Source organism: Benincasa hispida, chromosome 1 (assembly GCF_009727055.1).
Source record: "Benincasa hispida cultivar B227 chromosome 1, ASM972705v1, whole genome shotgun sequence".
In the NCBI taxonomy this organism is placed as follows: domain Eukaryota; kingdom Viridiplantae; phylum Streptophyta; class Magnoliopsida; order Cucurbitales; family Cucurbitaceae; genus Benincasa; species Benincasa hispida.
Window position 1 is genome coordinate 19,935,854 of NC_052349.1, and position 9,013 is coordinate 19,944,866.

The window sequence follows — 9,013 nt, forward strand, 5'->3', positions numbered from 1 at the left end:
TTAGCTAGTTTTTAGCTTTCGTCCATTATATCTAATGATTTAAATATATTTATTTGCTGAATAAAAGTTCAAATCAATTTCCACTTCCTTTTATCTCTTCTACTCAACTATGATATTTTGCTATTTCAGTAACAAAACTTGTAATATAACCTTTACCTTTTTACATGTAGTAAAATTTTAAACATTTTTCAAAAAATGAACACAATATTCTTATTAAATTTTACTTTATTTTGAGTTTTCAAAAACAAAGTTTGAAATTAGAGACTTCTAGAAACAGAGAGAAAAAAGGTTACCATTAAACAAATATGATTTTATAAGTTAAATATATATAATCAAACATTAGCTTTGCCTGTCTATTTCGTAGCAAGCCTGACTCTCGATAATACATTGATCAATTTGATCCGTTTCCCATAACCAAGAAGAAATTTTCTCAAGCTCCCATTGGTCCAAATTACATCCTTCAACTGATCCATTATCTTCCCAATCCCAATTCATCCATTGATCATTTTCCAAAGCTGAATTCACAGAAGAAGAACATGACCCATTTTGATGATCTTCAGTAGTACATGTCACTTTCTCATTGCATCCATTATTTCCTCTTGATTCCACCATTCCGCATTCATTAATTTCATTATTCAGTCTCTTTATTTCACCATCTAGCCAATCATATGGTCCCAAATCTTCTCCACTTCCATCATCCATTACGGGGCTCAATACTACATTTTTCAATCTATTTTGATCTCCTTTATGATCGTCTTTTGGGTTCAACCCTTCTTCTATTGCTTTCCCTTTGATTGTAGCAGCTTGTAATTGTTGGTTTTTCCTGATGTTTCGCTTTCGCTTCGATGCAGGAGAAATATCGAGGATGCCAGTGATGAGTGAAGAAGACTTGGCAGAAGGTCGTGTTAGGGTATAGATTCTTCGACTTAGATGAGAGTTCCAATAGTTTTTTATTTCGTTGTCTGTTCGGCCAGGTAAATGTCCCGCAATTAAAGACCACCTAAATAGCAATCAAATCCAACAAGAATCATTTAGAATCCTAATTAACCCAAGAACCATACATCATCATCTTGTGTTCACCAATAACATCTTTAATATTGTTATATATCTTTAATATTATTATACATGGAAGGAAATCAAGCAAAATGCATGGGAATAGAAGTAATTGGACATAATAGATAATCTAAGGGTCCACCAAACTTTAGTTTTAGTTGGGCATATTTAATTATTTGTATTGGGACAGACAAGATTGAGTGAAATGGGGAAACGAAACTCTTGAGAGTATAATGGCGTTTGTCGTTTGCTCTTTGTTTTTAGGGTTTTCAATATTGTACGTCAATAAAGTGTGGTCCGGGAAGAACAAATGCTACAGCCTGAATGTTAATTAGCTTTAAAGAGGAATGGGGACTGCATCCTTCTACACAATACACAAGATTTTTATGACATGGATTTAGTTGTTTGGATCAAATAGTTCCATTTTAGAACAAAGATTGGATCAAATATAATTTTTTTTTATCATATATGAGGTGCGAAAATCAAGCCTCATATCAACTTTGAATTAATAGAATAAGCTTATGTTTTTTTTTTTCCTTTTGATAAATGTGGGTTGGAGTTTGAATCTTTAATCTCGAGATTATTGTGCATACTTAATGTCAGTTGAGCTACGCTCATTTTGGTATAGTATAAGCTTATATTAGTTAAATTAGATTCATGTTGATAAGTTAGATCAAAATATATATTAAAAATGGGTTTTTTTAAGATATCAGGAGGAGTGTCACGTGAAACTAAAAGTAAAGTCATTAGAAATTAATGTGCAAAATTAGATAAAATAATATCATTATAGAAATATATGGAGGGTCACTAATCCCAGTGATAAAAGAAGTAAATTACAATCTCAAAATGTAAATATTGTTTTTCAAATTGCCTTGAGTGACTTTAGGCTTTATAATGTGCTTGTAAAATAAGTATCTTAAATATATATATATATATATATAGATAAAATAACATTTGAGGTTAGCGTCTATTTGGTCAAGAAGTTTTAGAAAAGATACTTCAATCCTTAAAGGTTAATGGTTTCTCGATTTATTTTGACTAATAATTAACTTTAAAAAAAAAAGTGATGTGACATATTAAGTTACATATTCTAAACAAGGTAAATTTTTTTATTAATTTTATATCTTTGTAAGGTTATTTTGATTATTTTATTTTATTTTTTCTTTTTTCCTTCTCTCTTTCCTCTTCCTCCTCCCTTCTTTCTCCCTCCCCTGCATCTCTCTAAAAATAGGATATTCATCGCAGGGACCTCCGAAAATTTCAAGGGAGCAAAGCTCATTCTTTTTATTAGTAAAAATGTACATTTTCAAGGGTAATTTCGTGGCAAACCAACGCATTCAAGGGCAATTTTATGGCAAAACAAATTAACCATAACTAAAAAAACACAAACATAACATAAATATCTTATTTCTGCCGCCATTGATAATCAGTTCTCAAAACCCTCTTCGTTTCATTTTTGTTCAAGTCTAAAAAGTTCACTGAACCCCCATTTCCCTCAAACTCCCAAAACCCACAACCTAAAAATGATCAAGATTACAACCCACGAATTCGCACGAGATCCATAAGTGAATAATTAAGTTCCAAATAGAGTCAAAGAAGGAGAATTAAAGGGAGAAGAACGAAGAGGCTGGAAAGTATAGCGTTTTGGAGTTGGAATTTGAAGAACCAAATTGATGGATTTGGGATTTGTTTTCACAGAAGAGTATAAAGGTTCGAGCTTGGAGGTTGGGGAAAATGGAAGAAGATGAAAGCTATGTGGTAAAATTTAGCCCTACCTTTGAAAGCTTGGTCGGGCAGCCATGGAGGAAGAGCTAGGCTTCAAAGGAATGGAGGCGGGAGAGAGAGGAGGGAGGAGAGAAAAGGGAAAAAGAAAGAAAACAAATAAGAATAAATCTAAAGAGTAAAATCCACCTATGTTAAACAAATTAATATAAAATTAATTAAAAATTTGTCACCTCGTTAAAAAATGTGCCAACTCAATATATTTGGTCACTTTTGGGTTAGTAAAAAATGTCGAGTTAATTTAGGGACCATTTAGTAGTATTTTTCAAATCTTGAAAGTTAAAGTTTTTCTTGAATCCACAGACTATATAAACACTAACCTCAAATCTTATAAACCAAAAGTGTATTTTATCCAATTTTATTTTAATTATAAACACTTTCATAAGAGTTTAATTTTCTAAACTTTAAATAGAAAATAACTGCAAAAATATGAACTTTTTATTTTTTTAATAAAATAGGGAATAGAGGGATTCAAAACACAAACTTCTTGATCACTATCACATATATTAGTTGTCAATGGAGTTATATTCGCTATGATTGATATGATTTTTATTAGTAATGAAGTTAATTAGATGGAAATTTTTAAATTAAAAAGATCAAGTTACATTATTTTTCTTAGGTATATGCACATTTTTTTACAATGTCAAAGAGAGAGATCGAATTTTTAACTTCGAAAAATTTGATGTAGGTGAGACTCACTACATGTTCAGGTCAAATATATGTGTTTATATACATGTGTTTAGTTTATAAGTAAAAAGAGACAAAATCAGTGTTACAACATGTTTTTATGAGAGGATTTAATTTGTTAAAAACCTTACAAATATATGTATATTTGACTTCAAAAGAATTTGTATATATTCTTTTAAGAGAGAGAGAGTTAAAAATTTTAAAGACCGAAATAGGAAGAAAAAAAGTACACATAGAATTTTTATTTTTATTATTGACTTCGGAATCGATAATCTTATTTAACTGTAAAAAATAAATGATCAGAAATATAAGAAAAAGTTGATTATCATAGCAAATTAAGCCAGTAATTATAAGGTCTGAAAAACTTAAAGTAACTTTTTATTTGGCATTTTCTTTAATTTCTTGCCAGTAACATGAAGATTATAGTTGAATTGAAAATAAGTACCTGTTGCCAAAAACATTATGTAGCTTTACAATCAGTTGTTCTTCCTCAGCTGTGATGTTCCCTCTCTTCACGTTTGTCCTTAGATAGTTAATCCATCTCAGTCTACAACTCTTTCCACACCTTAACAATCCTTTACCATAAAACCATAAATATGTCTCAAAAAACATGTCCAATAAAATTTTTGCTTGTTTTCTTACTGTGACTTTTAGTATTTTTATTAAACAGACATTTGAATTAATTCTTAGGTCAAAATCTAAAAATAAAAACAATTTTTTTTAGTTCTAAAAACTAAAACTTGCATGGATTTTGAAAATATTGATAAGAAATGAAGGAGAAAGTAAAGTTTATAAACTTAATTTAAGAATTAATATTAATTCTTAATTGCTTTTTCTGAATTTTCTTCATTTTTGGATACTATATAAGTTTGATAACGACATTATTTCTTTTTTAAAATAATAATAATAATAAGTCAATGAAAATCAAAACCATCATCAAACAACGACTTTTTCTTTTGCTTTTCTTTGTAAATTGATCTTCTTAACACCAAAACAAGAACAACAAACAAAAAAACACAAACAACTAGTCATTGTAATCAATCTACAAGAAGAGGAGAAGAAAGTGAAAATGTATTTGAATTGAATTGAACCTGCATTCTTGGGCAAGGATCTCCATGAGCCTTCACCATTGGCTTGAATATAATTGATCAAAATCTCATCTTCTTCAGCTGTCCATCTTCCCCTTTTCAGCCCCACTTTTTCACAACAAGGAGCTCTCACCATAGCTCTCAAGAGAAAAGAAAGATCAAAGCAACAATGGCAATATAAATGACACACAATAACAATTCTTTGGCTAACGAAGATAGTGTTATATTCTCAATAACTCTAGAGAAAGAAAGAGGAGTTGCAATATTGCATTTGGGGAGGTTCTTCCCTAAGTTTATAGGGTTTGGGCTAATTGAAGGGAAAAGCGATAAACTTAAAATATTGCACCCTTTTTCCCTTTCCCACTTCATTAATTATATTGCTACCGTTTCTCTATATTGTGATGGCCATATTTAATGCTACAACTGTGAGATGGGAGTTATTACCATTCTGTTTAAAGGTAAATTTGTAGACCACGTCATTCATCCATCGTGGATGAAAAATAATTATGTGTGTTATGACATAAACAATCAACAAGCAAAGAATCAAATAAAAAAGTAATTGACATTTGATCTCATCATTCATATAGAGATATGCGAGTTGGTGTATCCTATACAATGACTTTAAATAAGATTGGACCATGAAATATATAATCTCTCTTTGTAACATTGTTGACGGAAGAGATTCATATTTCAAACGACGACCTATGTAATTCAATCTCAATCCTGAGTGAGTTATAGACTCTTAGATATGAGGGATCGTCCATGATTTGTATGGGTGAGAGTGACCCAAGTCACCAACTCAATATGTCTACCATTTTGGGAATAGACCGAGTAGGAAGTTGAAAACAAAGCTACAAAAGATGGAATTCACTTCTTCCCGCCTTTAGGGTAAGTAGATAAGTTATTCCCTTAAGTACTGACTCTAGGACTTGAATAATGGGTCCTACCCTCTCACTGGGCTAAGGAGCTTAGTTTATGGTTGTACCATAAATAGATTGTTCATTAGAGGATCAGTAGTACTTAAGGAACAAGAGGTAATTACAGGGGTAAAACGATAATTTGACCTAGTTATAATTACGAACAACTTGTGAATGATCGAATTATATGTAATGGTTATATCAATTGACACAAAATATTCTACAGTTCATAAGAGTGCAACTATAGGTCTTTAGTGGAGTGTCTCATAGTTAATGAATGTTAACTAATTTAATTAAAGAGTTCAATTCATTAATCTCTGATCATTAGAGCTTATAATTGTAGGTCCATTAGGTCTCTACTAGCTCACATAGGGTAAAATAAGAATAATTAGTTTTAAAAAAATTGAAATGTTCATATTAAATAAGGAAATTTATGTTTATTGTATATGATACAACTAATATAATGCATACAGATACATTATAATATAAAGTTAATTTTGAATGAGATTCAAGTTTAAACTTTAAAATATGAGAGTATTAATATTTGAACGAGGTTTCAATATTAAATGAATATGAATTGAATTCATATTAAAACTATAAAATAAAATTAATATAAATGAGATTTATCTTGATACTACAAGAAAAATAACTTTCAGTGGCGAGTAAAATGCGTTGTTAAAGCAAAATGCCGCTAAAAGTATTAGCAACACGTAGAGGCGTGCCGCTGTGAATGTCGCGGTAGCCATGTAATTGAAAGTTTTAGTGACATACTTACTACGTGCCGCTAAAACTTGCTATAACATTACTAAAAGCGTACTTTTAGCAACATATGTTTTGTCGCTATTTTTGTTATACAGTGATATTGAAAACTCATCTCTAAAAGTTAAGTTATAAGATTGTTACTAAATGTGAATCAATGGTCATTGCAAGTATCTTTTGCAACATATATAAACGTCATTAAAGGTATTTCATTAATTTAAAAAATAATATTTAATTTAATATATAAAGTTGTTATCACTAGAACAAAACTAGGCTATAATGTCAGCCAAAAACCGACATTATAGGGGATACTGACCGACATCGAAGAATGTTGACTAACAAATATTTATATGGATATAATAAAGTAATAAGATATTTGCATACTAAACTTTCAACAAATATAACAATTAACTAATTCACTTCAACAAAAATAATATAATTATTCGTCCCTCCACAAGCTATATTCAACTTACAAAGATAAACAAAATTGGTAACTATAATAAGTACAAGACTCTAAAACCTTAAAATTAACCCTAAATGATTATCTTTTTGAGCTTAAATACTTCATGAAGTCTCATTGTCAGTTTCACTACAGCTAGCTCTTTTCCAATGAAGTCGTTAGTATCACTACACCCAACTTGAACTCAAGTGTCTTCTTACTTCTGTCTTGAATGTTTCCAAACTAAGAGGAAAGACTAATAAATCCGAAATTCATTTGACAAAATGCATAAACATAAATACAAAAGCACACATAAACAATTCAACATAAACTCAAGTTAATGATACTCATGAACTTAATAGAAAAAACAACAAACTAGAATTTGGCAAAATATATAAACATAAACAAAAAAGACTTATAAACACATACAACTCAATGGAAACCATAAATAAACTTAACAACAAATTCACCTGGAAAACTTATAAAAAATGATTTGGGACCTAGCTGAATGTATCTGAATAAGTCTGAAACGTATCCAGAGTTTGGAACTACACCGCACCTGCCAACAAAAATTTCCAAATGTTTAGGACAATTTTAAAATACTTTAAACAAGTTGGAATGGGTTTCAAGTGAGTTGATACTTACTAAACATAACCAAATAGCACTGATACCATTCTCGTAGTTGTGAGAATAAGCTTACTCCTACAAACTTGAAGGCATTAAAGGAATTTCAGCAAACAATTATAAAAACATACATTAAACACCCTAAACAATTATAAAAATTAGTGGTGGATCCAAATTCAACTCCAAACTTAAAATAAGCTTCAAACCTAAACATAACCATAATTAAAGGTTCCAAAACTAATTTCTAACAACCAAATTGAATCTAAAGGGTTTCAAAACATTAAATACTTACCAAGAATGTGCCAAAACGCTTCGAATATTACTGGACAGTGACCTTAAACACCCTCAAAACCCCATTCTACAAATTGAAATTCAATGGGTAATAACCAATTAGTGTCGAAATTTCATGAGTATCTAATATCTTCCAAAGAAATCCTTAAAACTCACCTAAAACATCTTATTACTTTCAAGGAAGGGGAAAACGAAAAGGGAGAAAGGGAAAACGAAATGGGAAAGGGATGGAGCTAAAAATTAGGGGTGCATGGTGGAGGAAAAATAAAAAGGCTGAAAATCTACCCTAGTTCATAAAATTTTATGCATTCTTAGTAACATTATACTATGTTGCTAAAGTTATAAATATTTAATGACATGAATTGACACATTGTAGAATCTTTTAATGACACAATTTTAAGTCACGTCGCTGATAATAATGTTTTGTGACATTTTTTAATATATTGCTATAAATAAAATTTTACCAACGAAAATTGCTATGTCACTAAAAAAAATTATTGTTGAAAAGGAATTTTCTTATAGTTTTAAACTATAAGTTATGATAGAGAGGTATATTAGAATATAATTTAAATATATATTTAATTAAAATAAATAAATAATTTAATTTAATTTAATTTAATTAATTTGATTCAGTTTAAAATTAAATCAAATAAGAGTAACTCCCTGCAGTTGCAAGGGAGTGATGAGTGGATTAACTCTCCTCACTTAACTTATTAAAATCTTTGCAATTATAGCTCTCTCTCTATTTTTACGTGAAAGCTAAAAAAGGAAAATACCCACTCAAATTTCTCTCTCAAGCCAAAAAGAAAAGAATAGACAAGAGTTCTCTATCAAAAATATATTACTACTTTCAAAAGGTTTCCACAAACTTTTCCTTGCCAAAAGAATAACGGGGAAGCCCTTTTGATGGTGTCTTGCTTGTGAGTGAAGAGTTTGCGAAATCAATCAAGATTTGGAGAAGTTTAAAGAAAGGTTTTCAAAGGTAATCATTCTTCTCCTTGTGTTGTAAATTATACATGCTTAATCTACTGTTTAATTGGGTTTTTGTGTTTTAATTATTGAAATAAATTGAAGCAAAACGATCATACGCTTCCACACGAAATTTGATCCCTTCAATTCATTAGCAGGGAGAAAAGTGTCTCATTAGCTTGAGGAGCAATCGAGAGATAGGGTAAATGTGAAACCTGAATTTCCAATTTTCCTACTTAAGCAGGTGGCTAAGGAAATTAACTAAGTGAAAGTTAAATCCTATATTAAAGTGAAGGAAATTTCTAAGTGTTGAATAGATTTTCCTTGAGTAGTTTTGAGTTAAGCTTTACTTGATGAAAGTTTGGCTAAGTGTTGGACTAAGCATTGCTATGCATTGGCCATAA

The 9,013-nt window shown here is 30.1% G+C and overlaps 1 protein-coding gene across 1 annotated transcript; it reads right to left on the bottom strand.

Moving 5' to 3' along the window:
- Positions 1-289: 289 nt before the first annotated feature.
- On the bottom strand, positions 290-7,932 carry LOC120071847 (transcription factor MYB111). The gene is made up of 6 exons (XM_039024246.1): positions 7,797-7,932; positions 7,642-7,707; positions 7,371-7,434; positions 4,614-7,284; positions 3,968-4,097; positions 290-1,000 (listed from the first exon to the last, which is right to left on the bottom strand). The coding sequence occupies exons 4-6, from the start codon at positions 4,744-4,746 to the stop codon at positions 340-342; spliced, it is 924 nt and encodes a 307-aa protein (XP_038880174.1). The 5' UTR covers positions 4,747-7,284; positions 7,371-7,434; positions 7,642-7,707; positions 7,797-7,932; the 3' UTR covers positions 290-339.
- Between the last annotated feature and the right edge of the window lie 1,081 nt (positions 7,933-9,013).